At 39.2% G+C, this 22,329-nt stretch overlaps 1 protein-coding gene and 1 pseudogene across 1 annotated transcript; one reads left to right on the top strand and one right to left on the bottom strand.

The window, feature by feature from the left end:
* Positions 1-7,622: 7,622 nt before the first annotated feature.
* Positions 7,623-21,526, top strand: LOC107688666 (general transcription factor IIF subunit 2-like; annotated as a pseudogene).
* On the bottom strand, positions 11,516-13,098 carry LOC107688678 (BTB/POZ domain-containing protein KCTD4-like). The gene has a single exon (XM_016486402.1). It carries the CDS (start codon positions 12,972-12,974, stop codon positions 12,198-12,200), a length of 777 nt encoding a protein of 258 aa, XP_016341888.1. The 5' UTR covers positions 12,975-13,098; the 3' UTR covers positions 11,516-12,197.
* Positions 21,527-22,329: the final 803 nt, after the last annotated feature.

Genomic DNA, 22,329 nt, shown 5'->3' on the forward strand with positions numbered 1-22,329 from the left:
CTGATCCAACTATATTTAGCTTTCAGCTGTGACAGTGAGAATAGCATCTTTGTTGTGTGGAAGAAGATACGTTTTCAAAAGTATGAACACCAGATATGTATATAACACTCAAGATTTGCCACCACAGCTACTGCATGGGCGAAATAGTGGTTTACTTTACTTTTAAAATCTCTAAACAATTGGATGGCAGAAAAGGCTAACAGAAAGTAAATGAATAATATATTTAATATTTAGTTATATTTGATATTATAGTTGACTATAGTACATTTTTATCATATTATCTGTATTTAATGTGTAAAAGCTGTTGTTGTATGCAGTAATACGTATATAGTATTGTTGAGAGTTCTGCTTGTGATTTTTCGAATATATACATTATGGGGATTTCTCAGACAGCACTCGTAAAGACAAGTCACCAAATGTCTGACACATCATCTTGTCATTTATTACAACAAATTGTTGATTTATGAGTGTCCCTTTAGAAAGGGCTGACACATCCCTTTGCCCTCACCAAACCTTTGCACTTGAACGTGAAATGGAATGACCCGAGTGAGAGATCGTAGTGTAACACATTAAGTATGAGGAAATGAGGTCTGACAGTCCCAAAATGGGCGTGTGCCCTGATGTCCAGACCTAGCAGACAGGCTGTTCCCATCCATACAAATTTCAGAGGGAGAGAGCCAGCAAGAGCTGATTGCAATGTAAGCGTCTGGTGCTGTCAGCAGCTTTAAATCACACAGGCACTCCACAACAAAAAACACAGAGAGCAATTGTGCTCCCGAACAATAATGGTCAATTTATACACTGGAGTCTGCTTTCATTTTGTAAACACTTACTAAAACAGGTATCTTTGGTGATATAGGAAAAAATAGAGAACCTCTATGAGAATTGCCATTGTTCTGTGTAATTTCACTCCGAAATGAAAGCTTATCCCTCTGGAGAATGCCAATGTTAGGAAGAGGTGGCCGAGGTTTACTTTAATAAGGCTGCCGATCGTTTCAATCTGACCTCAACCTGGAACATTTGAACTGAGATTGTTTTTTGAATCTGTCTTAATGTAATACAGGCCTTGCAGAGAGTTTGCTATTGAATGATAGGGCAGTTATAAACTATACTGGAGCTGACAGCAAACCAAAGCACTGTTGCTCATTTCACATGCGAAGAGGGTGTTTACATACACACTTAATGAAGGGTGAAAGGATGGATTGAAAGGAGGTCCTTAAAAAACTAAATCATGTTTGATGTGAATTAGAAGGGTCTGATGGAGTTTGATTCCCTGCCACTTTCTCCTTTGGCTTGGGGTTCAAAAGACACTTAATATTCAGTAATATTACAGATTTGATGGCACTGACACTATCGGATGAGAACAAAACAAATGGAATTGAGCTGAATAATGACACTATTGTCTTCTTTAAAAATACTTTAGAGCTAAATCAAATTTGTTCATAATTGACAAATTATGTAACACTGACTGTTATTGAACTGACTCAAGCTGAATAACGACACTACTGTCTTCAGTTTAACTACTTATTGCTGAATTGAACTTCTTTCATAATTGATGAACAAACAGAGCCATGCAGAGCATTTCAATTCAAATGGTTAAATTTCATTTTGGATGCTTTGTTAGAAGGTCAGTACTAGACAGCAAGGCTGCTTACTAGGTTTCGGAATAGTGTGCTCATTGAAATGTGCTATAAATTAAATAAGTGTCAAAACTGTTTATGTTAAATTCTGAATGTAGTGATCATACTGTGTAGTAGTTTTCTCCTCCTCTGGGCCTTTGCTGGGTTTTTTAGAGAGGGATGCTGCGGAATCAGAACAGTCAGACTCATCCCAGCTGTCTGAGGGTTTCATGTTGGTCTGTCCCCACCTTCTTCGTCCGTTCTTCAGCCCAATCAAACTGTTCTCACCCCCGACCACCTCATGTTAGGAACACAAAGTACCATTGTGCTGATGTTCATTTAGGTAATCAAATGCAATAAAGAACTGTAACAGGTAATCTTTAAGTTTCATTTTTATTTATCACAATTTAATTTTGTCAAGAAAGGTAGAAATGGCTGAGTGGACATTTATTTAACTTATTTAACAGGGCTTATTTAACAGACTGTACCACATTATACAATTATTATTATATATTTTGGGTCATTTACGTTTTTATGCTTATGTACTACAACTGTGACACGTTACTTTGTAGCAAGCTCATATTTTTAAATCAAAACTACTTTTATAGGTGCATGGACTTCTGGTTATGGTTTATGTGTTACTGAAGTAATTCCTGTGGAAAAGGGCTGTATGGAAGATTGTGTCTTCCATGTCCCTTCATGGCATTCTCAAGTGGGTTCCAAGAAAAAATAACTGTATGGTTTAGCACGATTATCGAATCACAAAGACTACATTCATTGTAATTATAAAAATATGTGTTGGAGCAACTCGGTTTGCATTAAATGCTGCTTCACACAAGCTCCATCTCTGCAAGTGCTGCGAGTTTGAGTCACTTATAATGTGCATTTGAAAATGCAACATGCAGTAGATTTGTAATGAGAATCAATTATAAATCTATTTAATAAATCTAATAACAATAATATTATTGTTGTAACCAAACACAGCTTTGGACCCAAGAGCAGAACACATTCTAAAACTGATGCAAGTCAAATTAATTTATTGCCAAAAAAAAAAAAAAAAGCAACCAAAACACACACACACACACACACACAAACACACACACGCTGTTGCTCACCTCTGTTTGGGGACTGAAGGACCAGGTGCAGCAGAATACATTATGTGTTTACTATTCATGTGTTTTACTTTAAACCGGTATAATTTAATTCCACAATATGTGTTTTATTTCAGACACTGAAAGCTAGGTTATAACATTACAACAAGGAATGTATCTCATGTGCGCTGATCCAACTATATTTAGCTGTCAGCTGTGACAGTGAGAATAGCATCTTTGTTGTGTGGAAGAAGATAAGTATGAACACCAGATATGTGTAACGTTCACGATTCGCCATCACGGCTACTGGGTGAAATAGTGGTTTACTGACAACTTAAAATTTGTAAACAATTAAATATATATATATAAAAAAAGTCTGTTTGGCAGAAAAGGGTAGTAGAAAGTAATTGATGAATATATGCTAGGTTTAATATTTAGTTACATTTGATGTAATAGTTGAATGCAGTATAATTTATAATATTATGTGTATTTAATGTGGAATTGTGTTGTTATATGCAGTAATATAAAGTTCTGCTTGTGATTTTTCTAATATGGACTATATACAGTGTGAGGATATATCACATACAGACAGCACTCATAAAGACAAGTCACCAAATGTCTGGCACATCATCCTGTCATTTATTACATCAAATTGTTGATTTATTAGTGTCCCTAGAAAGGGCTGACACATCCCTTTGTCATCGCTAAACCTTTGCACTTGAATGTGAAAATGGAATGACCCGAGTGAGTGATCGTAGTGTAACACATTAAGTATGAGGAAATGGGGCACGAGTCGACAGTCCCAAAATGGGCGTGTGCCCTGATGTCCAGACCTAGCAGGCAGGCTGTGCCCATCCATACAAATTTCAGAGGGAGAGGGCCAGCGAGAGCTGATTGCAATGTAAGCGTCTGGTGCTGTCAGCAGCTTTAAATCGCACAGGCACTCCACAACAAAAAGCACAGAGAGCTATTGTGCTCCCGAACAATAATGGTCAATTTATACACTGGAGTCTGCTTTCGATTTGTAAACACTTATTAAAACGGGTATCTTTGGTGATATAGGAAAAAAAACAGAGAACCTCTATGAGAATTGCCATTGTTCTGTGTAATTTAACTCCGAAATGAAAGCTTATCCCTCTGGAGAATGCCAATGTTAGGAAGAGGTGGCCGAGGTTTACTTTAACAAGGCTGCTGATCGTTTCAGTCTGACCTCAACAGTTTGTGTGGCACATTTTTACCGAGATCTGACGCAATGTAATGCAGGCCTTGCAGAGAGTTTGTTGTTGAATGATAGGGCAGTTATAAACTGTAGCTGACAGCAAACCAAAGCACTGTTGCTCATTTAACATGCGTAGAGGGTGTTTACATACACATTTAATGAAGGGTGAAAGGACGGATTGAAAAGAGGTCTTTAAAAAACGAAGTCATTTTTAAATGGCGATAATTAGAAGGGTTTTTGTCACTCTGTCATCTGATGGAGTTTGGGTTCCCCACTGTCGCCTTTGGCTTGGCCAGTTGGGGTTCAAAAGACACTTAATATTCAGTAATATTGTCGATTTGACTGTACTGGCACTATCAAATGAGAACAAAACTGGAACTGAATTGAGCTGGATATTGACACTATTGTCTTCTGTCGAGCTGCCTTTGAAAGTTTTTCATAACTTATGAACAACTTAACAAGATGTCAAACTGAATTGAATCAACATTGAACAAAATTGAACTGAATAATGACACCATTGTCCTCTGTAGAGCTACTTTGTCGCTGTATAGAATTTGATTTGAAATTGGACTGCAACATTAATACTTTCAGTGAACTGGATCAACACCGAGCTAACTTGAGCTATATAATGTTACTATGTCTTCTGTAGAGCAGCTTTATAACTGAACTGGAATAGTTTCATAATTGGTGAACTTTGCGACATTTACACTGTTATTGAACTAATAACACTGTTGCCATCTGTAGAGCTGCTTTACAGCTGAAGTCATTTCATTTCAGTTTTGTAACGCTGTTATTTTCCGGTTTATTTCTGTGACGCTCTTTTAAAACAATGTGTATTAAATAAAGCACCATAAATGCGACTTGACTTGTTTTGACTAGTCTTTTTCTAATTGAACCCACTTACTGAAACACCTGAAGAGTCAGCTAATAATACTATTATTACTTTGGGGAAGTCGTGGCCTAATGGTTAGAGAGTCGGACTCGTAACCCAAGGTTGCGGGTTCGAGTCTCGTACCGGCAGGGATTGTAGGTGTGGGGAGTGAATGTACAGCGCTCTCTTCCACCTTCAATACCACGACTGAGGTGCCCTTGAGCAAGGCACCGAACCCCCAACTGCTCCCCGGGCGCCGCAGCAAAAAATGGCTGCCCACTGCTCCGGGTGTGTGTTCACTGCTGTGTGTGTGCACTTTGGATGGGATAAATGCAGAGCACTAATTCCGAGTATGGGTTACCATACTTGGCCACATGTCACGTTACTCACTCACTCACTCACTCACTCACTACTGCATTATGAGGTTAAGAGGAAAGCTTAGCTGACTTTACAGTATTTAACAGAGCATCATGGTCAAGGCATTGATTTCTCATCTGCAAATTCATCATAAGTGTTTGACCTGGACCTCCTTCCTGTCTCTGTGAGGAAATGCAACTGTTTTAAAGTAGTTTCACATATTTCTTAAAGAACTTTAAAGACAAAGCATCCTATACACACAAAACCACTGACACAAATCCCTAACAGTATGCTATTCACTTGTTTGAGGCCCAGGAAGCTGTGTCTAAAAGAAAAATCAAACAACGGGCCTTTTAAGATGGAAGCAAATAAAGATATTTTCTATAAAAGCGATCATCTAACTAATTTCTTAACTGCATGGAAAGTTACTGATAAATGTGCACATACTAAAGCAGGTTTTACAAGTTTACTAACTTGAGCCTGTTTATTTATAGGACACGTGAATAGGCAAGGTAAGTGATTAGAGGCATTAAATGACATTATCCGTTTTTGCTTGAAAACTGGATAAATTCCTCTCTTGAACTCTGTGAGACCTACTGGGTAACATGGCAGGCTATTCAAACCTCATTCTGTTATGTTTTCTTTTTTTGTTTTGGTATTATTTATTCAGATTGTTTCATTCACAACCTTACTTGTAATGATGTTGAAGTCTGCAAACCTTCATACGACTAAACGAATCCTTCATGAAATGATGCCCTTGACAGTGACAGCAAGGACGGCGCTCCCTTCGTTTCAGCACTCTGTAATATGTGAATAATCTTTGCAAAGCTTGTTCAGAAAAGGTTTGAATTCACATGAAATATGAGCATGTGGTGAAAGGAAAGCATTTTGGCCTATGAAAGATGTACTTTGTGTAAACATCGGAGTCAAACGAGAACCCTATGCTCTCAAACCAGATAGATTTTAGAGCCTCTTTGACCATCAGGTGAAATAATTATATAACATTGATTGAGGCTTTCAGCTTCTCTTCAGTTTATTTCTATTTTATATAATTATTATTCATATAAATAAACATCAGGTAAAAAAATATCAGGTTATACAAATGTAGTAACTATTCACACTGCCTAATTACTAAGTCTTCACTTGCAATTTGAATGGTCCTGTAAATGGAAAGATTCAGTTTGCTGTGTTCATCTCAGGTCTTTGGAAACAGGCCCTGGATTTGAGGACGATGGAAACAAAAGAGGGACAAACAGCTTAATCTAGTGGCGGCTTCATGAGATTTTCTTTCACAGTTCATAGTTGAAATCATAACAGTTTGGATTTAACCATTCAGGAAAGTTTAGATTAATTATATGTAGTATAAGTATAATCCTTCGTCAGTGAGGATGAATATCAGAATGTGAATGTTGATTTGTGATTTTGTGGTTATCAAAAAGACAAATTGCTTGCTTTGAAAACTAAAAAGAGGCTAAATATATTTTAAGAAATGTACAATTTTAGGATATAGGTTATATATTTATATCAGCTTTACATCCTTATGTAGCCTATAGTCATATCTTCCTATGGATGCAATGTAAAGTAAGTCTAATTTCTTCACATGGCCACTAGATGGGGATAAAAAGAAATAAAAGTCTCTCTGGTGACCATGCAGATTCATGAGCTAGTGTTCATGTTGATTATGATTGCATACAGTGCGATTTGCCTTTCAATAGCCAAGCACATATTTGCTGTAGTTCAGTAAAAGCTTATTTTTTGTTCTTAACACAAAGCCCTTCTGATCAAAAGTACTGAAGTTATTTGGAAATTCACAACGTGCCCTGTTATTGTTAAAACTGTCCCAATACGAAGTTAGTAGTCAGTATAAGTGAGATGTAAACAGCAAGATTAAAAGGAAACATGGACATCAGTTACATTTTTGTTATTCAGATTTAATTGTTCAAAACTTTTTATATCATCTCCCCATTTACTTTCATTTGATTTTATGCAATTCGATTAAAAAAGGTACATGAACAGAAAACATTTTAATTAAAAATAGAAAACAAGTTGGAAAAACATTGACCAAATATAAAACCTACACTCTAAAAAATGCTGGGTTGTTTCAACCCAACTTTGGGTCAAATATGGACTAACCCAACTTTTGGGTTAAAAATGTCATTTAAAGGGGTCATATGATGCGATTTCAAGTTTTCCTTTCTCTTTGGAGTGTTACAAGCTGATTGAAACAACCCAGCATTTTTTAGAGGGTAGGCTAATAATAATAATAAAAAAGATGGTGTGTGTTATTTAACATGCATTAACAAAGTGTTTTTTTTTTGTTTTTTTTTCAAAAAATTATGCTTTGTAAATTCTTTATATTTGTACATCAGTGATTTCACCGCTGTAGCTCTGGTCTAACTGTTTAAATTAATGGTGGTACAACTCACTCTGATCTTCTTTATCTCAAATTTGGAGTCATTTTGAAGATGAGGTGTGATAGTGATCAGATTTACAATGAAGGATGGACCCAAGCTGTATCCAAGGACCAGAATCATTTTAAAATTATTTTTATCTTTTTTTATCATGGAATAGTAAGTAGGCAGCCAGCAACAATCCAGAAAACCATAGCAACATGCTAAGAACTACCTTAGCAACTGCACAGCAGTGCCATGGCAACCTCACACTATATGTATCATCCAGTTTACACTTACATTTGCTTCAGAAAATGTAAACATATAGTTGAATTATTAAATTATAATCATTTATACTCAGACAAATATGAGCAGTGTACTGTTTTAGGAAATAGACAAATAGCTAAATTTAGACTTTATCACTTTTCCTTAGGTTCCCAAATATCTTTCTCAGCAGTGGGCAAAAAGCATCTGGGCGAGGAGAAGTAGGCAAACTAAAATCGGGAAGTATGGTGCATTTTTAAACCCCATTCGAATTTTTGTCAGAAATGTGTGCACATGCTTTTTAATCTCTCTAGAGCTGAAGGGAAGATGGCGGTAAGTTTTATTAATGTTTTTAAAGACATGCACTGTTTGCTCCTCATCTTCTTATTAAGATGTCAGTGCTGATTTGCATAATTACTATGATCTGACCCTGGGCTGTGGAGAGGGAACATGTGATGTGCTATTGCTTACGTAGAGGCTGATTGATGGTTTCCTCAGGTGTCTTTCAATCTGAGCGAGGAGCTGACAGTGGTGGAGTGCTCTGGGGAGAAGGTTTCTTCAGTGCGCTCCCCTCGAGAACATCCCTTCACCATACAGACGGTGGGTGGTCAGGCCCTTGCTGTCTTTACAGAGACTTCAGGTGAGTATAACGATGCTCTCTGACACTGTGAACAGTAACTGGTGTAAGGAACTGTGTCACCTTTCTGTCCAAGATCAACATAAATGGTTAAGTTAGTTTTTCATTGTTTATATACAGTAAGCTGGTACATACATCAGCCAGTCCAAATAATTGGATGATATTTAGTTATTTTGAGATTATCGGCATCAGCCAATAACTGTGCCTGCTTGGCTGATCAACAGAACTAACCATTCCATCTAGTGTTAGTCCCAAAATCTAAAAACAGCCTTGCTAATGGATACTTTTAAAATATTGTTTATTGTGGAAAAAAACATTTTCACTTAACACATTTGCTCGCTTAATTTTTCCAGCAATATTACTGCTGTAAAAAAGTTTATTGTATAAATTGGCATTGTACTGTCTCCTTGTTCTCTAGGTGTTGATACCAGCACAGTATACCGTTCAAAAGTTTATGAAAAGAATTAATACTTTAATTCAGCAAGGACACATTCAATTGTTTAAAAGTGACAATAAAGCATTTTATTGTTAATTTTGGGCAGACAAATTGCTTTATTCTGTAATCATTGTACATTGTATAAACTTGCGGTCATCAAGGGTCACCCTCTTACTTTACCGTTGCAAAACGAAAGATATAGATTTTTAATACAGCTTGAAGGTCACTGCTTTACAGTGCAGCTTAAATTCACAGCATAATAATTGCAGCCTTACTGAAAATCACACAAGCCTAATTGTGGAATTGCAATCATTGTGTTGTGCGCTTTTGTTCACTTATGATTTTTTTTTTCCAGTTGTCTGCTTAGCGCTCACAAGCCCCAGGTATTGATTAAGTGTTGCTAAGCAACAGGTTGGCCACAGAAGTTGTCCATGAATAGAGGCTCTACTTGTTACAGTTAAAAGCTTTTTCTGGGGGTGGAAGGGTAACAGTGTTTTTTTCTCAGTAAGTTATGAATTGAAATGTTTCAGGGTATGAAAAGCTCTCTATTGGCTAATGCAAAGCACAAATGCTCTTCTTTGGTATTAGTTTCTTTTTTAGTATTGAAGAGGACATAGAGGGCTATTTGAGGGAAGGGGGTCACATCAATGTGCAGGCAGGTATCAGAAAGATCAGGTTTTTGAATTCTCTGTCATAAAGGCCAAAACAAAACCTCCGCAACGAGGGTGTGTGTGCATGCTTAGGGATTGCTTTGAACTGCACATCTATTTGTTTTAATGACCTATAGTGACCCTAGGTGTAATGCATGTGATTCAGATTTGACACGTGTGTCCTTGGCTCAATGATTTAAGATGCACATACTTGGGTGTATTGGGGTTAAATATGCTTCTGTAAAAGCATTTCAGAGAATTTTGTGTGCTCTTTTGTGAGCGATCGGTCTGTCAGAAAGCAGCAGCTTATATGGACCAGGTGCTGCCATGTGTGGAGGAGCTGCTGAGACTTTGATAAGCTGTCAGGGTTGAATATCTTTTCTTACTTATTAAGTTCTTTACAACAATAGGTTGAAGAGGCAGCTTGACTTGATTGACATGGCCGCTTAAAGCCTGTTGCCAGGTTAAAGTTGGACTTGACGAGTCGGACACTTGTGTGCACATGTGCGCTACTCTTCTGAAAGTCGTGAAAGGCACTTTCTGTGCACACGGTAGTGCACATTTCCATCTGCGACTTGAAATAGAGATGCCACTATTCAGCTCACACAAAAGAGTCACGTGACAGTGGTAATCAAGGCTGGATGTTGGGGATTGAGAAGGTAGTTTTTTTCCAGGCATGTACACATACTGTAAGCATGTTTAGTGCATTTGGCTGGCATTCATGGTGACAGATGTTTTATTTTAAAACCCGCAGTTTCTTAATCTGAATATTTGGTTTGGTTTAATTAATGCTTGTTGAATATCCGAAGTCAGCATGAAGATACGCAGGCTTTGTTTCTTGCATTTTTCTCCTTCCAACTCTTAATCAAACTTTGCTTTGATTTGTTGCTGTCGTGCCTTTCATTTACAGATGGCCTTGACTATTGCCCATTTCACGTTGTTCTAACATGGCGGTGTGCCTCTATTGTCTATTCATACTCACACTTTGAAAAGTACATTAGCAGGAATTTTATTCTTCGCTCTCGCTCCGTTCTCTTTCTGTGTGGCTGAGAAATTGGTCTCTTAAGGGCTTATGAGTCCTTGAAGTCACATGTTTGCCTGACCATTAATTTTGATCAAATTGAGAGGGAGCCATTAGTCATGCCTCCTTGGGAGCACATGATGTGAATCTTTGGCTTCTTTTTGTTATGTAGGAGTCTCATTTGCCTGGCAACAATTGGATGTGAGACTAATCCATGAATATTTCAGCTGTTAATGGATTTCTTCCATTTGAAATAAATGCTCCCGCAGGTCTCCAGTCCCCTGCTGGCAGCGGTTTAGAAACACATCAGCCGGTGACGACGGCTAATAAGCCCTGCCGTGTCTCATCAAATATGAATGACTGATATCTGCAATTAAAAAGGACCCGGTTTTGATGTCCACACGACAAACCGGGGAGATTGAAGTTGTTTAACTGTGTGTCAGAAATGTGCTTTAGACTCATTTTAGTGGGCGATTGCATGACAGATTTGATGGAAACAGATTGATACTAGTGTGTAGCTGATGTCGGCTAATCCAAAGTGAGTGTAACCATATGTCTGCCTTTGCCTTTCTTTGAAAAAGCCGACTTAGACTGTAACTGAATTTAGCTGCATGTCGAGCAGAGCTGTTTTTTTAGAATCATTCAGCACTCTTGACTGCGCTCTGAATGTTTTGTTGCAAAATTCACAGGGTGATTGATCTATTTTGAACTTGATATTTTCCCACGGTAACTGAGTTCCTGGCTCTGACTAATATTACTGGACTTTAAATACATTTTTTAGGTTGAAAACAATTTTTTTTTTCGATGAGCTAAATGAGTGTGCCTAGTTTTCTGGAAATACAGAAGAATTCATCAGATGTTTATGAATCAGTGCACACATGCTAGAATATCTGTGATAGATGTATGTATGCCACATGCTCTAAAATGATCAAACCCATTCGAATTTGGATCAATGCTGGAGGAAATTTTATTTTAGGTCACATTTTGCTGCATAATATTGCAAACTTACAATTTAGGACAGAGTATCTCTCTTACAAGCCGACTCCACAGCATATAAGAAAAAAAAATAAATGTAGCTCTATTTATACAGCCCACCGTACATTCCACAGTTCACAGACAAAACCATATGCAGTGTTTGTCAGTGTAGATTATCACCTAAAAGATAAACCACAGTGTCATTTATAAACATTTCAACAGTATTTTGAATAAATTATAATGTGGCTTTATTGTGCAAAACATTTACAGACTGAAAATTACAACCTGTTGTTCACTACATGTGTTCACATTACCAGAAATCACAAAACTTGCTCACAAATGTAATGATCATTGCACTCAGCCTTTAGATTCCACAGTACTCTGCAATTCAGATTCATTATCATTATCACAGTCATCATCTACAGTACAAACTGTTGCTCTTCCTGCACAAACATCTGTAAACAGAAGACGTCTATGAACACAAACCAAACAAAACCCCACAGCACAGTACACAACATCTCTCTCATTTCTCAAGGCTGTCCGTCGGAGTGTCACATAGAAGCAGTTAGCGTAGAGTATTCCAGAACAGGTTTTCAGTTGAGGACGCTGGTGTTTGTTGACGCAGGATGGTTTTACAGCAGGTCATGTGGTGACAGTTCTGCTCGGGTCACTTGACAAAATGCAGAGCCTCGCACTGAACCACTGATCCACGGCTGCTGTCTAGGCTGGTGAGCAGGCGAAAGCCTCCTTTGAGAGCAAGCATCACCGTCTCCAGCTTCAGACACTCTAGTGTACACAAAAACGTGCTGTCCTGCTTCAGCACAAGCCGAGAGCCCTGCTCCGACTTGATGAAATGCCGGAACTGGATGATGTTGGATGACACCTCGAACTCTTCCGGAAAGCCATCCAAGCGACTCTTGGAAATCTGCACCAGGCGGTTCTTCACCTTCTCGATGAAGGTGCTGTCGCTGCAGTAGACCCTCAGACCATGCGAGCGCTCGTGGCTGTCCGTCACCTCCAGGAAGGCGGGTTCGTGCTGCGTGGCCTGCTGCTGCTCCCAGTCCTGCAGGGCTTGGGCCAGCTCGCTCAGCCGGTAGAAGTTGGCCTCGCGTCGGAGCAGCCCGGCTTCCTTGAAGTCATCGGGAAGCACCAGCTCACCCATTCGCAAGAAATTCAAAACGTGCCGGAAGATGGGCCCATCGCGGTCGATGAAGGTGTTGCCCATGGAGTCCACATGCACCACGGGCTTCTTCCCCGTGACAATCTCTTCCAGCAGAGAGCCGGGATGCTTGGCCAGGGTCTGGCGCTGCGCAGCGTACAGGTAGCCCCCCACGTTGATGGTGATGGTGCCGGAGGAAGGTTTCTTAAAGCTCTTGCTGGGCTGCAGCAAGTCCGGATTGATCTGTCTCAGTTCACTCTCCATCCTTCTGAGATTCCATTCCATGCCGTGCCTCACACCCAGCCTGGCGGAGTGTATGGGGAGCGCGCGCGTGAGCAGGCGGGCGGACAAATAGGAGCGCAGCTGAGCGGCGCTGGCATGGAGCGCGGGAGCAGTGTGCGCTGCCAACGGTGTCTGAGTCTTTCACAGCCACGCAAACGCACACATATATGTGTGCGAGCATGCACTCGCAGTGGGAGGAGGAGTGTTAAGGGTGGGCTCAACTGCGTCAGCGGTGTGGGCTCGGAAAGAGCGAGCATTTTGCTTGCTGCCCTCTGCTCTAAAGGCTGAATTTAATCACCTTTCCACCTCAGCGCCTCTCTGGCTCGGCATTTAGCATCGCTGCCCTCTGATGAAAGGACTCCTCGGTTGGGTGGCGGCACGTGAACTCACCAAGAGGGCCAAATCACAGGGATCCCACATAATGAACTTCTTCCAATGAGAGCGAGATGTTAATGATTTTGCGTCTATCGTGTTAAGTCGTTGCTTTGGAAAGCCGTCTGTGATATGCCGACAACTGACAGCTTTATCACCAAACGAGAGCTGTATCGAGTACAGTGTAGGTGTAGTAATGTAAATTATTTGCTAGTCTTCATATCAAAAGGGATGAATGCATTGAAGCCTTCTCGCTCTCTTTGAGAGGCTTTGAGGTACTCGCTTTGACCCAGTTATCGGCGGAGCCTTTGATAAGGAAGCCTATGACTTCACTTGAAGTCATGGGGACTGAGACAGTAATTGGCCCCAAGCCGTCTTTAAGGGTGTTGTACATGCAACCAAGACGTACAGTGCTGTGTCACCATATAAACCACCCAGGGATGAAAACCCAGAATCGACATTCCTAATATAATCCTTGTTAAACTTGGGCTGTCGGTAACAAAGGGTCTGAGCCTTCATCTGTCACAAAGAAGACATGCCCTTAAACAGCAGTAGAATCGCTATGACATTTTTCTCAGTGATGTCACTAACCGATGGCAGCCTGTCAATCATTCTTGAATGACAGCACCTCTATGGTAGCCCCAGGACAGGGGTGATGGACCCTTCAGGGATACATTTTGTTGCGTGTACATCGTCAGCAGCTGAGACGGGGTGGAGGCTAATCCACTGTCTGAGTGCTGGGCTTGATTTGACTACATATTCATCAGATGGATTAAATTGGATGTTTTCACACATCTCACTTTATCACTGAATGAACATTTAAAAATTGTGTCCTTGCTTCTGTTATACAGTACGTACAATGACAGCTGGTATTTCGATTTATTAAATCACTTGAGTTTTACTTGCTATGGATGAGTTTTGAACAACGGCACAGTCTAAGGGTCGTGTCAAATCGTTCTAGCTAACTAGATCTCAGGATTAATAAATTAATAAATGTCGCATAAGCCTATTTTTTGGTGAAAACTGTATAAGATTGTATTAAATTATTTAAGGCAAGACAACCCAGGTGAAAAAAATTAACAAATATAAAAATGAACAGATATTACCACCATAACTCTCCAGGGGATTGATTGCATTAAGAATTGCGAACATTTTTGTATTACAATTTTTCTGAAATGATTATGTTTGAATATACAAATGATGCATTATCTAATTAAATGTGCACTCATTTGTATATATTTCAAGAACAGAAATCTGAACATTGGATAAAGCCAGGTTCAAAATGGTTTCCTTTTTCTTTTTTTTTTGACATATTAGAGTCCCAGATGGGATTTTGGTGTCTCTTTTTACCATTCCATAAAATACTGTCAACAGCCAGAAAACAATTTCACCACATTTTTAGGAATAAAATGTTGCATAAAATCAGGCAAGTTATATATTTTAAAAAAACTCCTCTGTAAAAAACAGAATATATAGTAGATAGAAATAAAACTGTAAAGTTTGGTGCTATGATATGGAGCCATTAAAGAAATTATCTGATGTTTTCGCTCCACTAGTCTGAAGAAGACATGTAATGGAAGCAAAATAGTTCAATTTCTATTTTCAGTTTACAATTTAATGTTTTTGCTTATTAAAAACTGAGCATTACATAATTCATATTTAGAAGCTAAGCCTTCACCATGTTGTGATGTCACAAACAGCTTGTCTGTGCAACCCGGCGCCACTTTCCTCATGACTTTTTTTAAACCGTGACGCCCATGCACATAGCCATCTGATTACAGATGCAGTGACAGTTCATTATGGTCATATATGACTGATTATAGTTGTTACAGACAATGGCTCGGTCATGGTTTAATCATCATGTGATTACTGGGTTTATTCATCTGCATTTGAATTGCAAACAGGGTTTAACTATGCCAGAGAAAATAGTGGGTGCCTGACCTGCTTTTTCTCATCTATCTTTTTTGTTTTAATTAGTGCACTTCTTTGTTCAACTTGAAGAGGCCTAATTGATTTTAGTCCATCAGTGGCGGACTGGCACAAGCAGGCAAATGTAGATCAGAGCACATGGATGGGAGATATTAGTGAAACAATAATCAGTTATGCATATTCATGAAACTACAATAGCCAAAAAACTATTTGGACACTTAAGTCATGCATTACAAAACAGAATAGCAAATTGTGTGGCGATTATTTTAAAGGATGATAGCTCAAGCACACTTTTCATAATAACAATTCATGAAAAACTAGTTTTAAATTATAGATATACCATATGACGTAGACGTACATGTCATGCAAAAGAAAAAAATAGATTTTCAGAGTCTGACCTGTCATGCCTACAAACGAGGGAACAAAACATTAGTACAATGTGGCATTAATACAATTTACCTAAAACTAGGGAACAACTTAAGTTGTTTGCATCTTGTATTTTCCATCTGCAATTTTTTCAGTATTTTTAGCTTCAGTTTAAACAGTGTTATGCCAAACATAATACTGTTTAAACTGAAGCTAAAAATATCGTGTGAAACTGGTTTTCAAATGGTAGCATGTTCATAATTGATATGATGAACTTGTCAGGGTTGGGGATGAAGGATGGAGCGAGGACTCAATAGTGCAGGAAGATAAGGGCTTTATTAATAAAATAAAACAAAACAGACAACAAACTACCCCGTGGGGGAAAAAACAGGCTGGCAAGGCTAGGCAAGGCAGGATCTGGACACGACACGACAGGACACATCCAGGGAGATATGGTGACGAACTGACCCAGGACTGCAAACACAGGGAGAATAAATGGAGAGCAAATGAGGAGGGTAACGAGGGAACACATGTGGGGCAAATAACCAATAATCAGGTAACAAGATGGGTGGGGTCAAGACAATTGACATGAGAGCACATGGCACACAGGAAACAAAGACAAAAGCCATGTGCTCACACAAAACAAAACACAAGCACATGGCCAGCCAAACAAATCACAAGCCATGTGCTTGAACAAAAAGACACGAACACGCAGCTAATGAGAAAACTCATAAGCCGCGTGTTCACACAAGACAACAAGAAAAGCACGCGGCTGAACACAAACCGCGTGCTACACAAAACACGTTGACAGAAGAGCGCACGGCCGAGCAAACTCGAGACCGCACGCTCCCACAACAGACAGAACATGGAGCGCGAGTGTCCGGACCCCGAAACGAAACCGAAACTCAAGACCTGAGTGCCGGGATCCGAACACCACGCTCCAACAAGAAACAGTACACGCAGACGAGAGCGCACGGCTCGAGCACTCTCGAAGCCGCACGCTCACATGAAAACAATGACATGACGGGAGTGTCAGGGCTCTGTCACAAAACCATGAATTACACTAGACCGAAGTGACAGAACCCTGACAGAACTAGCCTGTGGTTACTTTGTGTGAACTTGAATTCACCACTGAATTTCATACATTATGTCCACTAAAAGCCAATTGCAAACTGCATTTTTTGCACCCCTGAAGAAAACCACAGGAAAGGGGCGTAAGAAATTGAGCAAATGTATCTCTTCAGGAATGGATGAATGACAAATTTAATCTTTTATGATCTAGCCATCCTGAGTTTTTATTTATTTATTTGATAAGTTACCCTGCAATCGAACCACTGTGAAATATTCCTTTCACATTTATACACATTGTATGTTTGTTTTCTCCCACAGTCTTAACAGCTGAATTTTCTTAAGTATGAATTTAGCTTTTATGTTGTTGTCATGGAAACAAAATAAAGTGGCAGCTACGTGTGGCTGTTCAAATGGCCACATATGAGACCGTAATGCCCTGCACCCTTAAGAGCATTTGCTTCAAATCGTCTGCCCTTCGGAGTGTGTCGGGCAGTGAATGCTCGCTTCTGAATGATATCAGCCCTAAGAATCGCCTTGAGAGCAGATGAGAAGCTTTTATAACTAATGCAATAAAATTCATGCATTTTTAATTGCGACTTAAGTGTCTAAATACATTTGGGGCTGCCATACATGCTGTTGTTTGTGAGATTGGCAGATGCAAGAAAAAAGTACCTTTGCTTGATGTTTGCTATATTTGCATGGTGTTTGCAGACACTAAATTATCAAGTTGCATGGTATTTCAAAACAGATGTGGAAATGGAGCCGGCAGAGTTAGAGCGGAGAGAAATTGTGCCACAGACGTGATTTAAAAAGCCTCTGAGGCATATGATTAAGAATCTTATTATTATTATTTTACTGTCATATTGTCCCAAAATATCTCCCTCTACTCCCTCAGAGTCCTTTAAAAAGATGACAACTGTTTTTGTGCTCTGGTAAATCTTCTCAGTGTTATGGCACTTCACAAATTTCAGTGCAGAATAAGGTTGGTACTCTGTCAGCTAATGAAAAATCTTAATTGAAAAGCATAAATTGAATGCTGCAGTGTCATAGAATGCAGCGTTTGGACCATGTGCAATACTAGACGCATTTCGAAATGATCAAAATCAACAGGTGCCGGGGTGAGTGCTGCGTTTAAGAGACCTTGAGGCGCTGAAAAGGCTTCTTTCTCTGCTGTTGTGCGCTGATGAAGAGACTGTGGGGATTGAAGCTCTGCCTGCAGGTGGGTGTGTGTGAGTGAGTGGAGGTAGAGAGGCTGTGTCCTGCTGAGGGCCGGGGATGTTATTGCTCTCGTCTCTGAGGAAGTCAAACTGGTGGGATCTTGTGAGGAGGTGGAAGGCCGACCCCCGTAACCTTGCTATCATCTCAGCATCGGATCTGCTGCCCACCATCGGTTTGAGCAACTCGCGCCACCCCCAAACACAGTCCTACTCCATTCAGAGCCAGCATTAATGCATCACCGTCAGCTCGGGGAGGGACGGTGCAGAGGAGATGCGAACCTCGAGGTCTCGGTTTGCCCTGACCCCTCTTCATAGCCTCCGGGTAATTGCGAGGAAAATGGAAACACAGTCCTACTCCATTCAGAGCCAGCATTAATGCATCTCGGGCTGATTTAAATATGAATCCTGTGTGGAAGTACTTATGTAACGTTACCGGCCTTGTAAGATGCACGAGTCACGTGACGTTCGGGGAGGGACGGTGTAGAGGAGATGCGAACCTCGAGGTCTCGGTTCGCCCTGATCCCTCTTCATAGCCTCCGGGTAATTGCGAGGAAAATGGATGCTTTGTTGAAGTTGTGAAACACAAGTGGGCGTTTTTATGGAGTTACTCCAACAAGTGCTCTAACACTTATCTGGCAATAATTGCCAATAATTGTGTGCATTAGTGCTGCTCTGATGGATTTTGTGAGTGAAATATTTCTGCCCTTTTAAAAGGCCTCTGGGACAAAAACCACAAGGTATTAGAGTACAGTTAATACAATCAATAGAAGCAAGCTAAACCATTAGGCTGACTTCACAGCGCACCATCAAATGAGAGAGGTACAACACAATGCCATTCTGCAGGAGGGAGGCTCATCGGGGTTTGATTAAAATCATCACTCGTGGCAGGTTGACCACGTCGTTTTTCATACAAGAGTCAAACACTTCAGAATAGTGCCATAAAAACCAACTGGTTGAATCACAATATTTCAATTGTCACCTTAAAAGAGGGGTTTTGTGCCAACGCTTTATTAGAGAGTGCTTGCTGTTTGAACTATGTTAATGTTTTAGTACAATGCGAAGCCATTAGTTGTGCTCGCAAAATTCAGATATTTTTAATGAGGTTTGCTTATCCTTTGTGTGAGTGTGTAATGCATGACACATAGTGTATGTTAAAGGCTGTGCAATGTTAAAGGAATAGTTCACCTACAATTTTTAATTTACTGGAAATTTACTCGCCCTCAAGTCATCCAAAATGTACTGTAGATGAGTGTGTTTCTTCATCAGAACAGATTTGGAGAAATGTAGCATTACATCACTTGCTCACCAGAGATCCACAAGTAATCCACACCACTCCAGTCCATCAGTTAACATCTTGTCCAGAGAAACGCTGCATGTTTGTAAGAAACAAATCCATCAGTAAGGCATTTTAACTCTGAACTGTTGCTTCTGGACAATTCCATTCCTCCAGTGAAAAAGTCCATTCTGTGTTGTCCTCTCACATCAAAATCTACCAACATGTTTGTATACAACTGTTTTGGACTGTTTTCACTTGTAAAAGGAGCTTGATCTCTGCATATTTCTCTCCTGATTCAGACAAGATGACATTTTAACTGCAGCAATATTATGTATAGATTACTCATATTTTAGCCGCAAGCAATGGTTTGAATTTTAAAACATCTTAATGTGATGGGTTTGTTTATTACATAACGTGCAACTTTTCACTTCAAAATATTAACTGATGGACTGGAGTGGTGTGGATTATTTTTGGATTACTGTGATGTTTTTAGCAGCTGTTTGGACTCTCATTCTGACGGCACCCATTCACTGCAGAGGATCCATTGGTGAGCAAGTGATGTAGTGCTACATTTCTCCAAATCTGTTCTGATGAAGAAACAAACTCATCTACATCTTGGATGACCTGATGGTGAGTAAATTTTCAGCAAATTTAAATTTTTGGGTGAACTATTCCTTTAAAAAGGGAATAATTAATTGAGAAATAAATATGAAAACTCACCAGGTGTGTACATGATGACAAATACATTTTTTGGATGAACTGTCCTTTCTCTGAAATAGATCAAGTAGAATGTCGGTTGTGCAGCGAGCTGAGTGCAGACCTGCTGTCAGTGAGAGCTACATGAAACTAAAAAAGTAAGTCAAAGTTTGATCACAATACTTCAGTCTTATCAAATGCATCTAGAGATGTGTGTTTTATTTACAGGCTACAGATTGAAGAATCCACCAAACCTCTTCGTTTTTCCCAGAAGCTTGAGAAAGCCATCACAACAAATTACAAACCTGTGTCCAACCACAGCCATAATGTAAGTGTGTGTGTGTGACATAATAATGTGAGCGAACAAATAAATGCTCTGGTTTTCTTATGCTTCTCTTCAGCTAGAATATGAGAAGAGGAAGAAAGAGGAAGGCAAGCGTGCAAGAGCTGACAAGCAGAAGGTTCTGGAAATGCTCTTCTCTGCCTTTGAGAAGCACCAGTACTACAACATCAGAGACCTGGTGGACATCACAAAGCAACCGGTGGTTAGTTGTCCAGCTCAAGGCAGTGGAAAGTGAAAACTCTGAGCCATTATATAAACGAGAGCTTGTGCCTCCCCTCGTGAAAAAAAGTACACTTTAATATACTTTTAAAAAGAGTAGTTATGGAAATTATATACTTTAAAATAATATACTTAAGTGAGAACTGAATGTTATGTTTGCAGATGTTATTTGCAATTAAATGAAAGTGTATTATAGTTTAAGTTTATATTAAATGCAATTAGCTAAACTTCAAAGTGCTTTTTTGACCCACTTTAAGTAGGACTCAAGTACATGTCATTTCATAATTACTGCCATTGTCTTTGAAATAAAGTGCACTGCCATGCTTTTATGGTAAACTAAAATATACTTTAATGTAATTTCTTTTGAAACTTTAATGTCTTGTATTTAAATTATTTGTAATTACACATTTGAATGATGAGGTAAAATTTCAGATTTGAGGTTCATAGTACAAGTGGACTTTCAATAGAATTAAGTTCACAAGAGTTCATCCAAACTTTTGTTCAGAAATGTTTGTTCTGCTAACAGCAATTTTGAATCAATCTTCTCAGCTTTTATCAGAAATCATACATGAGAAAGATTCAACCAAGTAACAAGAAATTGCAAATACAGTATTCTGCATGGGCTTGGTGTTGATTATATTATCATAGTTAAGTGAGCTCTTGATGATTCTATGAATAATTGCCACTTGACTGCTGCCTCTGTCTCCCTGAAGGATTGGAGAAATATAAATGTGACTGAAGTTACATGAGTCACAACTGAAAAGAAACTAAACAGAACTGAGTAAAATAATTGTTACTTCCCACAGTGGTCTTGCCATTTAGAGGATAGATTACACTAGCGAGGCTAAATAAAGAATTTAGCACTTTTCACAAAGTTTTTAGGGAGACGTGGTTAAAAGTTGGATGTATGATTACATTTTGTCACCCTGTCGATCTGCTCGTCCTCTAGATTTAGGTTCTTAGGGAGATTGGCGTGTACAATTCCCGAGGGCCTCATAAGAGCACCTGGGAGCTGAAGCCTGAATATCGCCACTATGAGGAAGGACAGGAGGAAAAAATGGAGTAATCCGGTTTACATAAGCCTGGGTTGGTTTTTCTTTCATGTAACTGTTGTTTGTTTCGGTGACAGATTTGTTTTGGTCTCTTGTTCATAGACCTTGTTCACTCCCAGGTGGAACGGATGTCAGTATAAAAGAAATGAGATCAACTTTTTTTCTTGGGTTACATAACGAAGTGTTTCTCTAAGAGCATTATGAAATGAATACTGTAATTTGCATATGACTCTTACATTCTTCTGAGTTAAGAGCACTTGTGTTTATGGTTACAGAAGCACATTAATAACATTAATGAAAACGCAGACACCCTTTGGACTTTCCATTAGTTTAATAGTTTCATAACTCTTGTCAGTAACAATTTAGAGGCTCTGCAAATAAACACATCTGTCCTGCTGGGCAGGAATAATCACGGCCAGGAGTAAATTGCACGAGATCGCATGCAGGTCACACTTCACCACAACTAAAGAAAAACAATATTTGCATTGCAAGATGAAGTCTATTTTTGGATTGTTACATAATCACAATTTCTCCCAAAATTCATTACTGTAATGACTTTTAGTGCTATTGTATTTAATATTATTCTCTACTGTGTTTACTCATTACTGTATTTTGTTATTCAGATTAAATTAGCATGAAGGCAACACAATAAATACCTTCATACTGTATAAATACTTTATAGTTGGGGGTTGGTTTGGTGATATAAAAATGAGAAACTTCATTTTCTAAAAGCAAAATGTAATTTTTGTTCTGGACAGGTGCCACCCACCATATCTGCAGAGGTTTCCTCCGTTATTATGAAAATATATTTTTCACC

The sequence above is a fragment of the Sinocyclocheilus anshuiensis genome, unplaced genomic scaffold, assembly GCF_001515605.1.
Source record: "Sinocyclocheilus anshuiensis isolate Anshui unplaced genomic scaffold, SAMN03320099.WGS_v1.1 scaffold834, whole genome shotgun sequence".
Classification (NCBI taxonomy): Eukaryota; Metazoa; Chordata; class Actinopteri; order Cypriniformes; family Cyprinidae; genus Sinocyclocheilus; species Sinocyclocheilus anshuiensis.